The 22,017-nt window shown below is 41.3% G+C and overlaps 2 protein-coding genes across 3 annotated transcripts in view; both read right to left on the reverse strand.

Moving 5' to 3' along the window:
- The window catches only part of LOC118113339 (B-cell receptor CD22), a 1,629,935-nt gene that overhangs the window by 362,314 nt on the left and 1,245,604 nt on the right, over nucleotides 1-22,017 (reverse strand). The window lies entirely within an intron of this gene.
- fhl3a (four and a half LIM domains 3a) overlaps nucleotides 11,737-22,017 on the reverse strand; it is a 29,388-nt gene continuing 19,107 nt past the window's right edge. The window contains exons 1-6 of one of the 2 annotated variants that reach the window (XM_035163083.2): nucleotides 18,389-18,577; nucleotides 18,075-18,248; nucleotides 16,657-16,831; nucleotides 13,728-13,897; nucleotides 13,374-13,560; nucleotides 11,737-13,165 (exon numbers count right to left, since the gene is read on the reverse strand). In XM_035163083.2, coding sequence (XP_035018974.1) covers nucleotides 13,014-13,165; nucleotides 13,374-13,560; nucleotides 13,728-13,897; nucleotides 16,657-16,831; nucleotides 18,075-18,230 — 840 coding nt within the window. In that variant the 5' untranslated portion in view covers nucleotides 18,231-18,248; nucleotides 18,389-18,577 and the 3' untranslated portion in view covers nucleotides 11,737-13,013. Of the gene's footprint in view, nucleotides 13,166-13,373; nucleotides 13,561-13,727; nucleotides 13,898-16,656; nucleotides 16,832-18,074; nucleotides 18,249-18,388; nucleotides 18,578-22,017 lie in introns of those variants that run through there. The other variant, XM_035163082.2, reaches the window with a different exon arrangement.

The raw sequence follows: 22,017 nt of genomic DNA on the forward strand, positions 1-22,017 counted from the left end.
GCTGTTGTGATGAAAAACACATTTAATAGAGTTTTTCTGAACAAAGTATACTTCAAAACATCAGCTGCAGTATTATTTCCAAGAAAACACTTCTAGAGGAAACCCCTCAGACGTCATCGTACAGTTTCCATATTGAACAATTTCCTTTTAAACAGAAAACACTGGTATTGTCCTCAACAATGAGTTATTTAAAGCAGCAGGGGCATATTGATGTACGACTGATATAATGTTTAGTACTGTGAGGAACATTTTAGAGATTTGATTCAGCTCCATTGACGTGTATGAGGAAACTAGTGGATATGTCAAAATCTTAGTGAATACTCATACTCTTGTTTCTCTTCAGATTGAAGTCTCACACAGTACGAGTGTAAAACCACCATTAAATTGGAACAACATTTCCTTTGCCGTGTTTTTCCAACTTCCATTGCAACGCACAGCATCACTGACATAATTCTTAGAGACATCGCTCCAAGATATTCTGCCATCGTCTGGGTGAATAAGAGGTCTGGGGTAACATGAGGCCGCTGGAGCCTCCGACTGACTCACCAGCGACTGCCAGCGGCATCCACTGCCCCCTCTGCCCCCCCCACTGGCCTCCAGCTCTTTAAAGTTCAACAGCCCCACTAATCCAGGATCATTTCCATTTCTAAAGCTTCACAACTCTTCATGGCTCGACATCTGAAAGGCTGAATCTGGAGATGGACAAAGAGAATGTGTCCTCTTCAATTCTGAAATATTCCAGGGAATTGTACATCAACGCTGACAGCACCGACGTGTTTGATCAGCAACAGATATCTGTGAAGGCCAAGCAGCTAAATCAAAATAACAGCTATTTCATATTATGAGGAAGCCAACACTCTTTGTCAAGGAAAAGACAAATCTACATCTGGCGATGGCCTAGTTAAAATAATATAATTCACTTGAATGTAGAATCAAGGTTTACAGATCAGGAGGCCTTTTGGATTCTCTGGATGGATGAATGATCTATGTAAGCGAGTGGAAAACCAGGGTCATGCATCAGCAGCAAACATTAGTGTCTATTAACTTTACCCAAATGTATCTTAGGTTAAGAAAAGACTTGGACAAGGAGGACAAGTTCAGATTAAGAGACACATGTAAAGTATTGAATTGACGTGTACTGCCCTCTTTTGGAGATTTTCAGTATCACAATGAAGGAAAGCTATAATCGACGTTACATGTTTAAAATATGATCCGATAAGATTAGAAAGGTTTCAGATAAAAAAATCAGACTTGTATTGGAAATGACAAATGAGGAGAAAGTATTTCACATAATTTAGTATTGCACATGATATTAATACGATACTGTATATTTGAATAATGTAAGTGATATTGTACATGAAATGATAAATTAAGGAAATGGAATGAATGAAGACTGAATCAAGAGAAAAAGAGCAAAAAAGTGAACATTTAAATTTTGTAATCATCAAACAGTTTGTTACATGATTATTTACATGCACTAATTTATGCCTGTGACAATAGGTCCAACCTTTTTGCAGAAGAAACCAGGAAATGATGTCAAACCAGCCTCATTACGATCACATTGATAAAGCTATGCATAGCACAAAGAATATAATATAAGTATAGAAATATAATTTAATAGAATTGAATCAAAACAATCTTTTTTTTTTCTTTGTGTCTTTGGATCTGACCTGTTGAGACTTTTAAAGAAGCAGAGTTGTCTCAGTGTTGTTTGGACTGAGGACTGAGGACAAGTGGTGTGGACAGACAACGATGAGACAGATTTCATGTGAGGAATATAAAATATTTTGCACGTTATGATGAGCTTACTGTATAGTGTGTAAAATTGCAATGACAACAACTTACCACAAGAGGGGGCCATTAACATGTTTTGTGAATTGGTCAGGATTTAATATGTGGAAAGAAATTATAAAGTCCCTCATAACGTCTCTGGCATCATCATCTGAGACTGAGACTCGGTTTGCTGCATTATTCATGAAATCATAGTTAGGGTCATGGGCAATTTGAGAATCAAAACAAGTACTAAATAGTTTCTTTTCTTTTCCAGCGACTTGTCAAAAGAGTTTGGAAAGTTTTTGGACGAGGAAAAAGAAACCGCAGAATCAAAGAGCAAAGAAAAGAGAGAAACACAAGAGAGGAATCAATGACTTCAATCTATCACAATCTTTGTTGTTTGCATGACTGTGTTGAAGAAGTGTCACATTTAAGGACGAGTAATTTCAATCATGTGACCTTTAGGATAAATCTCAGTTTATATATTTTGCAAAGAATCTTTTATTTTATTTCCTCTTTCTTTTCAGGACATCAGGCAGAAATAGACACAAACAAAACTCAGTCACAAGAAGCTGTTATGACAACTTGTTTGTTCCATCGCTCAGACACAATTAGCTTCTCCTGACATCCTTCCTGAACGTCTGACAAGTGACTTTTATTATCTGGCCATAAACTTGTGTCACAACAGCTCAAGTCTGGACGAAGAAGGAAAGACCACACATGAGATTTCACTAAAAAATAAGTTTAAGGAACTGAATCAAATTACAACCAAAACCAAACACTGTGGAAGCCATAGGTGAGAGGGAGACTGGCAGAAGGTCTCCAGGTTTTATAAAGTACGACCAACTCCACCCACCAAGTTCCAGCAGGATGAGGCCTTACATTTTCCCTTTTTCAAAACTAAAATGATCTCTGTCCACACAAGTGTCTCCGGGTTCTGTTTTCATGAAAAGTAAGAGAAACGGTGTCAGCGACGCTTGTATTTGATTATCTTGCGTTCTACACTGGCACCCGCTGTTGGTGCCGGTTGTTTTCTTTTCCGGAAGAGGGTTGTGATAAGAGCCTCATGAATCGGTGAAGGCCACGTCAAGATGGAAAAGACCCAGTTGTGACGTCATCTTCTCCTAACATTTCCCTTTCTGCCCATCCAGACTAAAACGCAGCCCCAGAGTGACTAAATCTAACCAAATCTCCAGACTAGTGCGGATGTATCCTGACAGAAGATCATCGTACTTGGGTCAACACATTTCCTTCACAGCTCCTTGGTGCAAAACAATTTTGTGTCAAGCTGCAGATCATTTGGAAACGTTAGCTGTATTTATGACGTTAATACAGAAAGATATTAAATGATATAATCTCGGGATAAACATTTATCACACAGCATTTATAGCTTTGATGAAACGGCCTCTTGAAGTCTCATTCATCAGCTGTTTGAATAAAGTCTTCCATGATCTCTAGATATGAAGGATTTATGTTCTCACATTTCTCTCTCATTCCTTCACACCAGTTCTTTTTTAACCTGAGACATGAATCAGATCCCTCCTTCACCTTCCTCGCCCCCCCCCCCATCACTAAATCTTTTAGATGTTTTGAATTACAGTCCATCTTGGTCAATCCACTCCTCAAACATTTAACATTCCAGACCTCTCATCTTCAAACAACTGCTCCCATAGAGCAGCAGCCAACAGTAGCACTGTACTGTAACAGGATTTATACCCGACTCCTCCGAGATTGGAAAGTAACGCAAAGTGTACGAACATTAATCAAACGTCCTCTGAATAATAAATCAAATGTATGTTCGACAAAGTTTATCCTCAATCCACCTCCGTCTCTTCAAGCCGCACAGATTCAAACACAAGCCAACAGATGATGTTTGTTTTTCCTGTCAACCTTCGACCCAAGTGAAGCAGAAGAGTAATCAAAGAGTCTTTCACTTCCTGCGTCAACAGCTCCGGCTCATTTGATCCGTCTGTCATTATCCTCACTGCTTGTTACTTTCCCAACGATCACTGGAAGTACTCAACATCTTACTCCAGTAAAAGTACAAATGAATAGAGACAAATGGACTCAGTAAAACTAGCTGATTTTTCTATTTTAGTAAAAGTAAGTTTAAAAATATGAAAACAATGTGAACACGTAACGCAATGCTATTAAAAAATATATATGTCAAAGTTAGAGATATTTGCTTGTATTTGTAGTAGAGTAAAAGTACCTGTAAATAAATCTACTTAACCAAAGTACAGATAAAAAAATATACTGAAGTACAGTTACTTAGTGATTGTACTTTTAATGAATAGTGAACCATGCTCACTTTCCATCTGAATTCCAGTTACTTATCGAAACAGATACTTAATGCGGTTTAAATATTAAAACTTCTTTACATCTGACAAGTTGATGCTTGAACAGCTGAATCTCAAATAAAGGGCAAAAACTACATCACAAAAACATAAAGGCTCACTATGTTGTGTCATTTCTTTACAACTGTGAACAGTTGTCATGAGGAACTCAAGTGAACTCAGGGAAAAGCTCCGTCTCACTGTTCTCAAGTTCTGCCAAAAAAAACAAGAACAATGATGTCGGCCAAGAAAATACTGAGCTGACACAAAATACTCTTCTTCAGATGCAAGGACGCAGCGTTTCCTTTTTCCTACAAACGCTACAGCTTTATATTCTTTATGGTTTTTCACCGAATACCAAGAGAGGTAGAGGCTCAAAACCACAGCCACTATACTGTAGTTGCTGACAATAGCGAGTAATAACCTCCTGTGTCCCGAGGATGTTTAAGTCTGAATAAAGAATTTATCACATTCTTACACTCCCACATCAACAGACTGATTCTGTTCCAACACCACATCAAACACTTACAAGTGAGCGAGGGGGGAATAAATAATAAATAGCAGCAGAACAAACAAACAGTTGGTGAAAAAAATAAAACATTTTGTGTTGTAGAATGTGAGAAATCGCAGTTTGGGTGTGAAGTGCACACGAGCTGATTATAGAAAGAACATCCACTGATCATTACGGTGTCGAGTGGTCCGTCCTCTACTTGTTTTTACACTGAAGGAACATTATCAAAGTGTCAGATTCCCAGTTACCAATCATTCTTAAGACAGGAGGGATCTTAGCGGAGGTCAAAACTGAAGGTTTGGAAGCATCCAACCCTGAACTGTGGAAAAACAAGGCCCTTGTTTTCCTGCTGAGACGACTCATTACAAGACAGTACAAGAGCTTCCCACAAGCGAGCGCAACTCATGACCTCAGACTGGAGCGAGCGGAGAGGACGAGAGCTCGGGCCAGGCCACAGGAGCCGACGCCAAACCACGCCAACAAGCACCAGCTCCGCGAGGAGTGTCAGCTTGGGACACAGACGCATGTTGTCTATAGCCCATATTCACAACTCAAGTTTGTCTCATAGGGTTCACCAAGGTGCCACATCCTCCGTCCCTAACCCTCAAGGGAAATCTACAAGTCCCGAGTTCTGTCGTGGTGCTTCAGACGTAACTACAGAGGTAATTGAATGGACAGAGATTGAATGAAAGGTTGATCTTGTTTATCTATTACTGCTGAAGGAAACATCCTATTTGTTAACCTCGGACACTAGATGGTGACACTGACAGTGTGTGAGAGGCTGGGTACAGGCTGGACTGTGCTGGGGCGTCGCAGGGCCAACACACAAAGACAAACAACGTCTGAGGTCAATTTAGAGTCTTCAATTAACCCGAGGTCCATGTCTTTGGACTGATGGACGAAGCCAGTGTACCTGGAGAAAACCCACCGAGATAAACACTCTTCACCGCAAGGCCTCAGCCAGACATCGAGTTCAAACCCAGAACCCTTGAGCTGTGAGACGACAGTTTATCCACTGCACCAAGTTAACCAACTTCATTACTTGTCATCAAGGATCAGTATCTATGGTAACATCTGTCTGTCAACAACTGCTGGATAGATTGCCAAGAAATTACACTTTAAAACCTTATGGTAGACTTTGTGGTTTTTAGTGAAGGAAGTAGAGAAGAGGAAGATAAAGGGAAACTCAGGTTCACCAAAGTCGTGGTGATTCATCTTTTACAGACCTTTCATTTCTGTGTCAAATTCAATTGCAAAATATCAAAAGAATTTATTTAGAAATAGATTCTGACTGAATTTGCAGAATCTCTAGACGAGGGACAGGATTTAAGAACCGGAAGCCTTGTGGCTTTTGTTTCTAGTGGTGTTTGTAACCATTTTTTAGCTGTATTTTCTGAAAATACATTTCAAATTTGTATTTTAACTAACATGTCTTGTAGCTTAATATCACTGACTGGGCATCACTCCATCCACCAGCTGTAAACACACAGTTGTGGCATTTCACTACACGTTGTTTAGGATATAACTGATGTGTACGTGACAAATAAAATTTGAAATTGAATTTGAAATAATCACAGATTTTAGGTGAATTACCGACGCGAGTGTAATCTCTCATTTTCTGGGGTTAACCCACGTCTGCTGAGGTTACAGTCTACGGCCTGGACTGCGGTGGACCAGTGCACTTTGTCAATGGACACTAAACGGAGAAATGACACGGGCCGGGGGGGGAGCACGATGAAAAACCATGGAAATGTATGGCTGATTGTATTTTTCTTTCTGCGGCAGCTTTATGTTCCACTGTGGAAAATTACCAAAAGCAATTTTTCTGTCAAAACTTGTAGCAGGTCTCGTTTTTTTCTCTCAAACTACAGACAAGACCAAATATATTCTGACAAAGATTTGAAGTGTCGACGGTGATCCCTACACAGCAAGAACAGTACACAATGACCACAAGTTTGATTCCCACATAAATTAAACATCAACTCACAGAAAGCCAGTGTTGAGTCTGGTGTGAAAGTTGAGACCTGGCTGCCCTCAACAGCTATTTGTCTTTTTTGTTTTTCTTCACCCGGTTGTTTGAGAATTTCATATTGTTTGATGTGAAGCACTTTGTTACTGTGTTCTTTACAAATAAAGTTATTATGTTTCGTCACTGCTGATAAGTAGGTGTGTTGACTCATACACTTCCAGTTACGCTCTCTGTGATTGGATTGATAAAGAGGATATATGAAGATGGGACCCCTGATAAAAGAGAGTTAGAAAGATTAGCAAGCTTGTTCTTATATAAAATACATATACTATACATATATACACACATATCGACCATAAAAAGTCAAAAGTCCAACCTCAAAAGTTCCTCAAAAGCCTCTTAAACGAGGCAGAATCATGACACTTGTTCAAAAATCACATCAAGAATATATAATAATGAAAACTCAAAAAGCAGAAAATAATTTGTCCACAGAAGCGTTTAGGAAATACACAGGGCACACCTGAGTGTGAACACAGCACGTCACTCAGCCCAGGTTTGTTCATCGGTCATTAGTCAACTTGTTATTGTTCCTACCAGGTGTGTCTGTTTCCACTGTTCCAGTCAGCGGGACTAAAAAACAATCCTGTGAATCAGCGGTTCTGACATTAACACATAATAAAGACTTGAATCCCAGCAAACTGCTGATAAACGAAACCAATGAGTGTGTTTACTACATGAACATCTGACTCATGCTGTGCCGAGCTTGTCTAGACACCATGCAGGACGTGACTTCAAGCTGCTGCAACACGAGCTGCCACTGGCTCGAGCTTGATCTCATTATATCTGCCTCCATCTTCGGCTAAAGTAAAAACAGGAGGATGGTTCATTCATTCATTCATTGATTATCTTGTTCATTAACTCAATTATAGTTCTTGGTTATGGGGCCGGATGAAAGAGCCAATAACAGATGATCAACTACAAGCACATTTCCATCAGAGGAAAAATACAAGTTAAGGTCATTTAAAGACAAAAGTTACATTGATGCAGAGTCTGAACAAACAAGTTTACATAAAATAAATAAGTTGCGTGAGGATGAAAATAAAGATCAATGCAAGAGTAATGAGATCAAAACCAAACAGATTCAAATGCAATAGCCATTAAAATCAGATTAAAACTAGAAGGGGACTTTGAGAACAAATATACGATGGGCACACACTTTTCACTTTGATTTTACAATTGCATCATCTCATGTGTATAGTATATACTTTATAGTACAGTAAACACTTTACTTAAATATGTTGTTTAAATTTCTGACACTGCTCTTATTGCATTGAGCTGACCTGTCCCTTCTCGTGCAGCACCTTTGACCCTGTGTTAACTTACATTTGACAAATAAGACTTGAAAAACACCTTCGCCGAGGCAAACAACCAATCTCCCCACGATACAGAACGTGAAACTACAGAATCCTGCTTCCACAAACCATCATGACTAAACAGGTTTTTAAATTATTATTTGGTTTACTTTGTGTATCAGGTTTCAATCAAGCTGCCACATGAATGTTTGGGGACTAGGGCCGGCGCAGACATTTTTAAAGTTGGTTCTAATAGATAACTTAAAAATAAAGGTTAATTAAAATAACATTATAATTAAAAAACGTTCACCTGCCTGTGTCCAGGAGAGGCGTGGCTAGAGAGGATGATATAATTGGCTCCTGCTGATGGATGGAGCTATAGAAGCAGTTTCAGGTGGGAAGTGAGATCAGAGTGTAGCGATGTGCATATCAATTTTGGTTGCTTTATCCTGAGATGAGTTTTTGTCCTTTAACTGTTATTTTGTGTCTTTTGATTTGTACATGTTGTTGTTACTTGTGTAATGTGGGAACACTTTTTTAAAAAATAAAATAAACGTGTTTGACACCTGGACACTTTTTTCTGATTCTGCCTCCTACACGTTTTAAAGGCTCTTCTCAGGTTCCCAGGATTTAATGTGTGACAGGAAACTATTCTAAGAGAAGCCTGGTCACCTCTCTGAGTAATTAGTACTCGATGTATGTGCATGACATCTACTGCACCTCTGTGTAAGTCTTGAGACCTTGCTCTCCCCGGCCGAGCTGCTGTATCTAATTGGCGTCTATCTAGTAAATCTGAGCAGATACACATGGATTCAGTTTGTATTAATCAATAAATTCAATCAGAACTTGCATGATATGAATTAAACTGATTTTATTTTGTCATATCGTGTCAGGCATCAAGTTAAATTAGAGTCCACACAGTTTCACGCAGACGGAAAAGGAAATCTGATTAGTGTTTGGTGATAGGATAGAAGCTTGAAAAAGTGCTTATGAAACAGTTTCAGTGTCACATCAGGCTGCAGCGTTTGAAGTCACATATAAAATACTGCACTGGTCATGTCACTCTACTTATACTATTAATTCTTTATACTATTTACACTATTTTCAACAGAAAATAACTGTGTTTATATCAAAACCTTTTTTTTTTCTTATGTACAACTTTTTAAAGTTTTTTACTTGCTCGAATCCTCCTGTGCCACTGCACTTTAGTTTATAACATTTCATACAAACCACAGTGAAAGATGTATATAATGTAAATACGTTGCACTTTTAAATATTTAGACCTTAAAGCCTCTAAAGGTAACAACAGGTCATATTTCAAGCTCTTTCAATGGGAGCCTATAGAGTAAATGGCCTTCGATAGATCCATACACAGCCTTTTTTATAATGAAACTATTTCCACTCAAAACAAAGCCTGTTAAACTGACTTCATAGACATAAAGATAATTTTAATCACATCTCATGTACTTTAGTATCTGAGGATAAACGTTCCCTGAAAACTGTGATAACTTGTGTCGGCGTGAGAGCAGAGATCTTAGAGTGATAAAGAAAAGTTGGGACCGGAGCCTGTTTTAATATGATCCTATCAGCCTCTGTCGTCTTCTGATACTGAGTCAACTCTTGGCTGCTGTTCATCAGACAGCTGTAATCTTACTTCCTGCACAATGTGACGCAGGGTTGCAGTTAAGATCGGAGAAATGTTTGTTTGTAATTCAATACTCGAAGAGAAATATATGTATTTGCTATTATAGCAACAGCTTTGCATTGATTGTTCTCTTTTCCAGCACAGAGAACAAATGATCTCAAGAGGAATTACGTGACTTGACCTTAAACCAAAGATACTGTGACAGGTTTAAAGAACAATGGAAATATACATTCACTCCACACAACAGAACACAAGTGAAGTAAAGGACCATAATAGCACTAAATGGCAAATGTTTTGATTTAATAACCTCCGCCAAGGCCCAAAACCATATTTAAATCCACCGAATCCAGATTTTCATTTGAGTCTACACCAAATTTCTTATATATCAGTCCCCGAAAAATGCCTGATTTTCAACACCCAATCTTGCAAAGCCAAAGAAAGTGAAAAAAATAATTTTGGATCCACCCCCTGATCCAGATCCACTCCAAAATTTGAAGGCTTCTCTCCTGATTCACATCCTTCCACCAAGTTCCGTGATGATCCGTCCTGTAGTTTATGAGCAGTGAAAACAAACCTGTCTTATTATTAGCGTCCTCCAGCAAAGTCCCACTTTGTGATTCAGGCTGAAAAGACGAAAGTTCAACAGAGCAGCACTGTTTCAAATAAAGAAAATATACCGAGCTGTGTTTAGTGTGTTTATACACCCGGGTTTCTCTTTTGGGGAAATTCTAAATGACACGACTGGCAGACGGCCTCACGTGACAGAGCAACTCGTCGTGTTCAGACTCTAAATACAAGGCCCACTGTTTGTTTTTGCACGGTGGAGGTTTCAGTGAAACGTTTGTGAGGGAGTGAACTCGGCTCAGTTACTGGGTGCACACTTCCAGTCTGGTTTCTGGGTGACTGGGTGGTGAAGTGGGTCAAAGAGGGAGAAACGGGAAGAGAAGGAGTCCTGACAAAGAGGCAGCTACAACATTCATATCAGCAAACAGCACATTCCCCCCCCCACACACACACTGGTAACAGCTGTCAGAGTGTATCTTGCTCTCAGAGTGTGTGTGTGTGTGTGTGTGTGTGTGTGTGTGAAGCATGAGACCCATCGAGCTGCCTCCCTCTGACTCGTCCTGCGAGCTGTCACCCCCGTCACCTCCTCACTATAAATCCAAAGGGACCCCCTATCCCCAGTGAAAGTGCCATGGAGCAACTCCAGATGTGAACATCCTCCCTCCTCTCTCTCGCTCTTTCTCCCACACTCTTCTCTCTCCCACTTCCACCACCAGTCAACCCCCACCTTCCTCCCTCCCTCCCTCCTTCCCTCCCTCCCCCATGCAGCTACGAGTTTTCCATTTCCTTTTTTGGTGAAAAAATCTGAATCGGAGGCAGGGAGGAGGACATTTCACCAGAGCAGACGGGAGAGTGGATCTGGCCGTGTGTGTGTGTGTGTGTGTGTGTGTGTGTGTGTGTGTGTGTTTATCATCAAGGCGATCAAACAGTCGACTCAGCATAAACAGCAGTGTATGAATACACATTCAGCCCCCCTTCACACACACACACACACACACACACACACACACACACACACACACACACACACACCACACACACACACACACTAGCTCAACCCAAACCTTAGCCTAACCACAACCTATCTTAAACTAACCTTAAACTAAGCTTTTATAATGCGACTGTCTAAACAGACACACACACACACACACACACACACACACACACAGATATGTGCTCATTCCCTTTTTCTCTGGTGCACGTGTACAAAAATATGTTAAACCCACTGACACACACTTTTTTACTCTCTTTTACATGGTTTCTTTCTCCAACACTTTCTCATACTTTCATGCCCTTCCCCTGCTGGATCTACACGCACACACATGCGCACACACACACACACACACACACACACACACACACACACACACACACACACACACACACACACACACACACACACACACACACACACACACACACACACACACACAGATCTTTCCTCGAAAGACTGTTTGAACGCACCAGATGGGTTTTCTCTGGTTTAGACAGTAAACACAAGTCCACAGAAAGCTATGAGCTCATAAACCAGTAATGGATACTTCACTTTAACCACAGAATATAAAAAAAGTGCTCAGCAAAGATCAGTCGTTGTAAATGTATTTAATAAGACTTCACAAATAAGACTAACCATTGTAGCATTTAGTCGTTTCAATTATCAGTTTAGGTTCATACTGCTTTTGCCTCGATGGCTTAGTTTTCATCTTTTTAATGTATATTCGCCAACTCTGACTCACCAGCATCAAAGCTGAAATAATGACATATAAGTACTTTTTTTTATATTTTGTTTTTATACATACAAGTTAAAAACTAACAATGAAAAACACCAACAGTGTTAACAGTAACACAACAATTGCTGTAGCAGATGAAGACACGCATGCTCCTGCAATACACAACCGTAATGCATTTTCATTTCAGCTTCTTTTTGGGTAATAAACGCTGGCTCTTTGAGCAAAGGTGATAAAAAAAAAAAAAAAGATTTGTTACAACAAATGAAATATGATGAAACGTTATGTAAAATAAGTGTCATTGAAAAGTTCCACAAGCAGATACATAACATTAGAGGGGGTTTTGTGTGTCTCGTGCCATGTCCTTGAATTGTGTTGTTTATGTGCACATAACATGTTGGCAAGAGAAAATCTAATCCAAAGTGCAAATGACTCCATTGATCACAACTGTCTCACTGTTTTATTACTTTCTGACACATTTTTAAATTGGTCTAACAACAGTGTCACACCTCCTTCTATGTCATTATCTACAGTCACTCGTTCAAGACGTACAAAGCCAGACGCACATTTCTCGAAAAGATGAAAAAGCAACATTCAAAATGCATAAAACTGCAGTTATAAGAGCATTAAAACAGTAACTACAACATAGTTTGAAAATACAGAGTGTTAGGGTTTTAATTCGGTTCTGGATCAGTGTTCTGTGTCTTCTCTTCAGAGCCTGACCTCTACCTGAAGTGGTAAAACATTTATATAAAATATGAAGGGATTGGGTGTTTCTATTTGCAAAGTGACTAGCACTTTGAATTTTTCTTTGGTTTGATAAGTCATAACATTTAAGACATGTTATTTTTAAGGCACAACATAAAGTTGGTCGCACAAAATAATGACGTTTTTGGTTAAAGAGGAAATCTGTGGTGTTCACTGCATAAACACTGCAGCACCAACACAGGGTTTCACACACTAGCTCCTGGTTGAAACTCTGATCCAGACGGGACGGTAAGGGACTGACGTCTTTGTATAAAACAACCTGAGAGGCAGCATTAGTTAGCCTGTGTTACCTTCCTCGGTAATGACTTGGGGGTTCTTGAAATGCTGTGACAGAGGACGAAAGGGGGAGTATACTGTGAGTGACTGCTCTATAGGTTGGTGTTGCATTCGCGGCACAGGATCCTCTCGCCGTCAGGGAAGAAGCCGGCGCCCACCAGAGTCACAGAGCACTGGGAGCAGGAGAAACACGGCTGATGCCACTGACGATCCTCGAATGAGATGTACTTTCCTCCCCCGAAACCTGGGACAGAAAAACAATGGAATAGATTAAAATCTATACCAAGGCATGTGAGGTTAAGTTTAAGTCTTAATAATATGTATCTGTTCAAATATGAAATCCTGAATATTCTGACTGAGGCCCACAGTGTAGAATCCAACATGAGGCTGCTTATCTTTATGGTATCTATCAGAGTTCTTAATATATATAAAATCACATGATGTGGTCTTGCCTGTAATGGGTTTGCTGCAGGCCTCACACTTCTTGGCGTACAGGCTGCCGAAGCACTTGAGGCAGTAAGGGCTGTCGTCTCGGGAGGTGAAGTGTTGACCCGCCAGCTGCGTCTTACAGCTGGTGCACACGAAACACTCCTTATGCCACGGCTCGTCCCGATAAGTCACACCCCCTTTAGCCAGGGTCTGAAAAAGAGAGACGGGTCAGAGGTCACGTGATCACTTCTAAAATCTAGTCCCATGCACATTCCTGTAGACGCAGGGTTAACGCCACTCGTCTCTCTTTCATGGTTTCTTTAACTATGTTTCATGTGTCTGAGGGGATTCTACTGTCAGCTGATAGCTCCACTGACCTTTTTACAGCGCGTGCAGCGTGGAGCGAACTTGTCCTCGTAACAGGAAACACAGTAGTGTTCATCCTTGTCGGGGATGAAGGACTTGGAGCCAATCGGCTGTTCGCAGCTGTGACAGATGAAGCAGCCCTCGTGCCATGTGGAGCCGCCGTACTCCAACTTCCTGGTGCCTGGCAGAGAGAAAGGGAGATGACAGGTGTTGTTTAGTGAGCTCACGGTGACCTTAACCTTTGACCACCATCTTTGTTTGTGCAACGTCGACATATTTGGAGGAGGAAGGGGAGGCGCCTGACTGAGAGCTGGAGGACACTACACCCCCACCTACACCTACACCCACTGGACGGTGCCAGCTGTCAATCACACTGTATCCACATCCCGATGCCTACTGTGCTTTATCATCTATTTTACTCTAAATGACACAATCATTTACGAAATTAACTCTGTATAAAAATGTTTATCAACGTTAGTGTTATTTTTAGCAACGAGCGACTCACCCTGCTGGTCGTTTGAGAGAATACAAGTTTCAGGCACTTCTGAATGAGCTTTACTTTTCGGACCTGGAGTCAACGTCCATTTTTATATCTAAGATCTGACTCAAGTCATATTGATCTTGACATTAGATCTTTCCAAAATCTAATAAGTTCATACTTGAGTCCTAGAGAATAGGAAGAAATTCCCTCGAGATATGTTGACAAAATTAGAACGGACTGATATCGAACAGAATGACGGACCTTTAACTGTTTATTGTGAAATGCATTTTCAGATTTTTTGCTGGGAATTTTACTGAACTATGAAACTCTTGAAGTGAACCACAGGCCCGGAAACTTCTTTCCCACTGCAGAAAACTCTCCCTACAAGACAAGTACTTTTTCCATTTTCTCCTCCGTGTTCCCGACCAATCCATCTTCTACCCCTCCACTGTTGAGTTCTTTATTTGACTGGTTGGTTTATTCTATGGTGACGCAGTGGTTTGCGAGGGGGCTGACATTTTGTACTTCGTGCGCTCTGCAGATTGCTAAAGTTTCACCGCTCCAGGCCGTGTGCTGCGGTGTCTCTAATCAAAAACACAAAAATCCCCTTCAGAAACATTCCAGGTTATAAGCTCACAGGAAATGCATGGGGCTCAATAGCGACCGATTAGCATTTAGGTACGAGCATTTTTTGCAAATAAAAACAAACATGAACAAGATGAACTCCAAAACAAACTACTTCTAGTTATTAAGAGGAGTTTCACAAGACGAAATCTCTTCACTGAAAACAGGCTTTGCAAACAATGGAAGTTCTCCAATGCAAAAACACTTGTCCTTGTACCGTGCACTCCTGCGTACACTGCCACTGCTGTATTTACTCTACGTCTCTCCAGCTTTCATTTTACTCTTCTCTACTATATATAGAAAGAGAGTGACACAGGAAGATGATCATTATCTGAACAACAATACAACGTGTGCACGACAGTTTTATCTGATCGAGCTTTGGAACCAAGCGGCTTTCGAGGAATCTGTTTACATGTTTGCTGTACAGCACTTTGAAAGTTTTTACTCTTCAGAAATGCAGCACAACTGGATCTCAGTCTTCCTAAGTTTATATTTATATAAGATTCCTGTCGGGCCCAATGTCAAAATGTCCTGAGATCTGGGTTTGGGCTTTTTCTGGACTTTGCCTTTCACATGCGAACAATGCAGCAGGAGGTTGTTGGGGTCTGATGTGTCTGGAACAATCAGGCGAGGGAGAGCGTCTCGTAGGTCGGGCAGGAGGCAGGACATGACGTATAAACTCCTCTGTGGACAGGACAGGTTTTTCGTCTACAGCATATTAACAACGGCATCGGCGCTTATCATCAAGCAGCTCTCTAATCTTTTACGGCATCTTCTACATGTATGGAGCCTCTTTTTCATCCTGAGATATTTTGTATTCTTCCAGTTTCGCATCCATCGCCTGTTAGAAACATCATCAACACGTCCAGTCACTTGTTGAACATTCTATCTACTACTACTACAACCATCTACAGTAGAAATAAAGATGGACGTCATGGACTTTCTTATCTCCAGTTATCACCAGTGTGCTGGCAGCCCGCCTGCCCTGGGGATCTGGCTTACAGACAACAAGTCAAGCAGATTGGAAATTACTCTGTCACATTCAGCCCTGCTGCTCCATCGTGGACCCTCGTCTTCCTCCCTCACTTCTCCTCCAATTTACTTTCTAAAACCTCTTACCTCACTTTATCTTCTTGATCTGTTACTTTATACTTTTCCTTTGTCCCTGGTTCCTGCAGTTTGCCATGTCATCATTTTCCAAATCATTTACCTTTCTATCTTAAATGTTTATTTTGTATCGTACATGGAAAATGTAATGTGAGACAAAAAGACTGATACTTAGTGGGTCAGTTAAGTTACACAATACAGTATATGTCAAGTGCACTTTTGTGCAAGATACTCAGTTTTACTTAATTTCATATTTAATCTGGTGCCATTTTATAAGAACCATACTTCTCAAACCTCAACTGAAAAATGATTCTGTAGACAAAAGAACATTTAATTATGAAAAAAAAAAACGTAAAAGTAATTCAGAACAAATGAAACTAGAAGGCAATGCACATATCTGGCCATGTATACAGTACATGTATGGAGATAAGATATATATCCTGATCATTATCAACATACGCACAAAATTTGACCAATTCATGGATAATTGTTGGCTACACATACCAGATTCTTTTTCACAAATATCTTGACATTACTTCCCAAGAAATTCATAAAGATTTCTAAAAACGCCCTGTTAAAGCCTTGTCTTGAATCCGCTCTACAAGTGAATGGGTTCTTCCTCAGCTCCTTCCACAAAGCTTCAAGAAAATCGGTTCAGTCATTTTTACATGATCCTGCTAAAAGTCAGACAACCTGTGTGGAGGTAATGATCCCTGTCTCCTTCCTACCTGGCATCACAATCTTGTCGCAGGCCACACACTTGGAGGAGAACTCGTTACAGTAGCAGTCGTTGCAGAGCAAAGCGTCGTCCTGGCTGGTGAAGGGCTCGTCCGCCAGCGAGCGGTCGCAGCGGAAACAGCGGAAGCAGTGCTCGTGATAATGTCGCTCCTCATAGAAGAGCTCCTGGCAGCAGAAAGCAAAGAGAAAACAAGGATACTGGAGGTTATTTCATACAATTATAAATACATTACTGACCTTAATTGTGTGTACTCCAAAACATTTATCATTTGAAGTTTCAGTGTGTAGGATTTCCTGGCATGTAGCCTTGAAATTACATATTGAACACCCCAATGTTCCCTTCAAGGTGTGCAGGAGAACCTACAGGGGCCTCAGGTTACATCAAACACGAAAAGCTCTGTTCGGATTCTAGTGATGTGTGAAGGGCTCATTGTAAAGTGATGAAAATACACAGATCTTTTATTTTCAGGCGATATTACACTAATGGAAACATAATTTTTGTCAATAAATAGCCCAAACTCCTAAACAGTGGCCCTTTAAGGCTCCAGACCTCAGTCATCTAGAGGAAGCAAACACAGGAAGGACTTAACAAACCAACCAGGGAGTACGGAACCGTCCTGGGTTGACCTGACACGTGTAATGTGAACACACACTCACAGTCAGTGTGTGGTTGCCTGCACATATTGTACTTATGTGCATGCTTCTGTTTAAAAACATTTCACAAGGATGGGAGCGAAACGATTGTCTACGGGAGAGCGAGCCAAGAAAGTCCTGGCTCGTCCGCTGCCCTAGAGGATGTTGACAACTCATAGGCCACATTAGCTAAGTAAACTTCAACGCATGCCTCATTCTGTAAACTCAAATAAGTCGCATATTTCAGACTTAAATCATCCACTTGGTGTTAGTGTTTTCCATTAAGCGAAGATTGAATTTGAACTTGATTGAGGGGGAAGATGGAGACGTTCCCTCATGCAGCATTTTTACAGTCTAGCCCGTTGGCTTATGTGGACTTTGTGGAAATTGCCTCTGTAATTGTGAGTTAAATTAGCCTTTACTGCGTCTTGCCACACAGAATATAAAGAACACGGCTCATTTGCCATGAATTACGCATCATTAACATGACATAACTTCTGCTTTAGCTCCCAGAGGCCACATCAAGACATGATAGAAAATGATGTGAAGCTAGTGTAGTTCTTTTTGATGTGCTTTATCTTGATATACATGCTCACAGTGTGGAAACACTGAGGGGATATGTGGAATGCCAGAGTTTACAGTATAGTAGAGAACATTTCCAAAAATATTTAGCTCTTAATTGTTGTGAAACTCTGCATGTAACTCTTACTTCATAGTGTTATTGTGGAACAGACAGCTGATTGCATGTCTGATCATGCTATAATAGATTCCTTACCCTTGCATCATGGGCGATCAGCTCTTTGCACTCGTCACACGTATTAGAGAACAGGCTGTCGTAACAGGGGATGCAGTACGGGCTGTCATCGGACTGGATGTACTTGCGGCCGTACAGGGATTCTTTGCAGTTGACACAGTCGAAACGGTCGGCCATTGTGAATTCTCTGCAAGTCTAGAACACACAAAGAAGACAGCGACATTTTAAAATACAGTTGGAAATGGAAATGAAACAATGAAAAACCAGAGAGGATGAGAAGGAAGCAGAATGTACAGTAGAAGAGGAGGGACAGTCTTGAGAAATGATTCAGTCACCTTTTTCCACTATGGCAGTTCACTATAGACTCTCACTGCCAATATTTATGTTGTAAATATTTTGGCTTGTACCAGCGAAGAAGCTGAGCTCAAACAAAACACGCAGTGCAAGTGGGAGCAAGTGGAAAAATGAGAGAGAGACGGGAGAGAAAGAGAAAGAGAGAGCGAGAGAGTCCTGCGAGTGAGTGCAGAATGCCTGTTAACTTTTACTGGTGTGTGATGAAAGTGCGGTGGACGCAGAGGGAGGAGACAAGAGAGCGAGCTGTCACTTTATTTTCCTTCACTAACAACCCAACTCTATTTCCTGTCGCCGTCAACCGCTCGGAATCTGCAGACGTGAGATTGGGGCAGCCGAAAAAAAACCCCCAGAGAAACTTCAGTCATGTGAGGCCCACACGCCGTGCGCACCTGTAAATATGTATGAGGCATGAATCTGTTTGTGAGTAAAGCGTGAAGCACGAACTGAGACAGAAACCCCGTGAAGTATTTGTGAGTGTTGGTGTACTGGCATTTGTGAACGTGACTCAGTAACAAGTGGCTTCCTTGCGGCGTGAAGGAGTGTTCCCGGATTTTCATGGGGCAATAATCAGCTCTTATATAATAATCAAATTGAACTTCAAACTTATCCTGTACGGAATATAAGCACGAGGGGCAAACACGCACACACTCCTGCACAAACGCACAGGGCGACACAGTAAAAGGGAACAAAGAATAAAAGCCAAATCTGTCATGAAGGAAAACTTCGTCCCCGACTCTCGAGTTTCATCCGTCTCAGCCCTTTTTCTTTGCGAGACACAAGCTCTTAATGAGTCGGGGTGAGAAAGTTCAGCGCCGTCTCCCCCAAACCGGAGAGTGCTCTCTCAGCCCCCCCCTCCCCCCCTTCACAAACGTAAAGACATAAATTTGAAACTGCACATGCCTGGACAGCCGTGCAGCCATGTGTATACACTGGCTTGCATCACTGCCCTGCCATAACTCTCCATCTAATGACTGAATGGATACATCTTAAGTATCTGATGTCAAATATTATAGTATCCATCTGGGGCTTGTGGCAAACTGTCAGAACAAGCAGCTGCGGTTGACCTGTGCAATCTAGGTGCTGAACTCGCAAGTCTCCGCTTTTTAACATCAATTTCTGCACATTTGACACTCCATCCATCAGAGGATTCCAGTGACGTCGCCATCAGCCCACATTAACCACGGCGTTGAGATTAGATCAAGTAAGCATACAGCTGAAAACGAGCACAGTGACCTTAATGTTATCTGCAGTGCCAGGTAGGTATGCGCTGCTCTCGGTTGCCAGGTGAGGGAACGAGACGGGGCATGACTCACAAAGCCGGGAGAGGCAGCGCTATGACGTCCGACGTCAGCTTTCATTTCCAAAGCACACCGGGCTGCTGTTCATTACCCTCCCACGACTCATTTGTGTAATCCACATATCCATTTTACTGAAAGGTTGAAGAAAGTAGGTCATGAAAGGCAGGAATAAAGTACAGTGCGTCCTCCGACAGGATGATGAATATTTGAACACAGATGTCTGACGAGTCTAAATCCCTGTACCTGGTATGGATCACCCAGTGTTCCTGGATGTCCCTGCTATTAAAGCCCCATGCAGCCTTGGCTGGTTTTCCTCTCTACAAGTGTTTTATGGTCTCCAGTGACGTGTGGGTTTGAGCTAGAATAACTCGTTTGATTGCAGTCAGGTAAAGGCTCCATGCACACAAGAGGATTTTAAAATCTTGACAGACCACACACATAATGATGCATTTAACAGCTTTTTAATACTTATTTTGAATACACACCAGATGATTCAGTCAAGACGCAGGACCGCACACTTGTTAGTGTGATTTCAGTGTGGTGATTGGGACTTAGGTCATCAAACGTGACTTTAGAGAAAACCTAAACGATGACGGACTGTAATCGTCAGCTGGTTGTACTTTTGTGTTGTGTTTTGAGCTGAAAAACAAAATGAACAAAAGAAAAAAAACCTGTAGATGAAGTCATGGCTGAGAAGATAGAACATGGCTTATAGATTTTGCAGCATGAGCTGGAGGAGAGTTGGAAATAAAGTTGTATCGTTAGTCTAGTAATGGGGCTGTAGCTAGAGGGTAGAAAGTGATCATTAGAAAAGTAGTAATATTTACATTCTCTGACCTTCAATTGCAGAGGAGGTGTCAGTCCATAACAATATTATCAAGCTCTGGGCTTGTTCGAAGGTTACTGTCAATTACTGGGTTGAAAAACATCATAATTTGTGACTTTAGATCTCATCGTCATTGGCTATTTCAAGTTTCTGCTCAGAGAAATTGGGATTAAAAAACAGGGAGTCTCTGGTCCAGTAGGTAACACTAAGATTATGTCTGTGATCACCTCTCGCAGGAGGATCCTTTGGGCAGATAATCTGTTCAGACTATTGTCAGGAGCAGTGAATGAAACACAAAATCAACCCAATTATCCTCTAGTGTGTAGTGAACTCTCCAAACCCTGATACATGAATATGTATTACTTTAACATTCACACAAAGGGCTTGTTAGGGTTTACATTTCACAGAGATTCACTCTGAGTGTCAGTGTTTGAGCAGCCAACGCAGAGCCTGGAATGAACTCTAGATGATACAGGCTCTCACAGAGAGGAGCATGACGTCAGTGCACTGACCCCTGGGGTGACGGACTAAGACATGACATCGCTGACCCAAAACCCACCATCCACTTGGATCTGGATGATCACAGTGAACTCTGGTCCCGAGGCCAGTTCTCACAGGGCTTTGTATCTACTACTGTACACGTTCACTTCTCGGCAAAGGTCCATCTCCTTCTTGTCCAGGACCCAGTGACTAAGAACCCCACTCTGGGTTAATAATGTTCCCAAATACCAAAGCTGTGACTGAATTCAGCCCCCTGGGAAAACAGTGGGCTACTAGGAAATCACCACTTACTCCACACAGCGCAATCGTCCAAATATATTGTACAGAGTTTAATTATAGTACTGCAGCACAAAGTAGGGATCATTGTTTAATATTGGAAACAGTGGATTCATTCTCTTTAAATGCACCACAGGGGATTCACATGAGCGACTGCAATATATATTACATGCAGCTATATGGGTCAGTGTGAGTGACTCTGCAGAAATTCATCTGCTCAAAGCAAAGTATCTCCAAACCAGATGTAGTTTTCCATGAACTTCACAGAGCATGCTCATGGTTCTCAGAGGATGAACCCATTACACTCGCTTTCCAGCTCTATCATCTCAACAAAGTTTTCCACTTTCACTAAAGAAATATCAAAATCAAAATTGCCATAAAAGTACAAAACCCTTTCTGTTGGGGCGTTCTGTGATTCCTCTCATACCAACCTTGGGCCAAAACGCTGCAAATATAATCAATCAAATTGGCTTTGGCAGATACTCTCAAGGAGACCAAGATTTACTGAGGCTGTTGCCATAAAGACTTAACATTTTTAGCTTGTCCAAGAGCTCAATCCATCCATTAACTGTAGTTTATCCCCTGAGGGTCACAGGGGGGAGCTGGAGCCGATCTCATCGGACCAGAAGCAGGTTACACCCTGGACAGGTTGCCAGCAGGCCAACATTCACACTCACACCTATGGACAATATGGAGTCTCCTAAAAACC

This window comes from Hippoglossus stenolepis, chromosome 8 (assembly GCF_022539355.2).
Source record: "Hippoglossus stenolepis isolate QCI-W04-F060 chromosome 8, HSTE1.2, whole genome shotgun sequence".
NCBI classification, from domain to species: Eukaryota; Metazoa; Chordata; class Actinopteri; order Pleuronectiformes; family Pleuronectidae; genus Hippoglossus; species Hippoglossus stenolepis.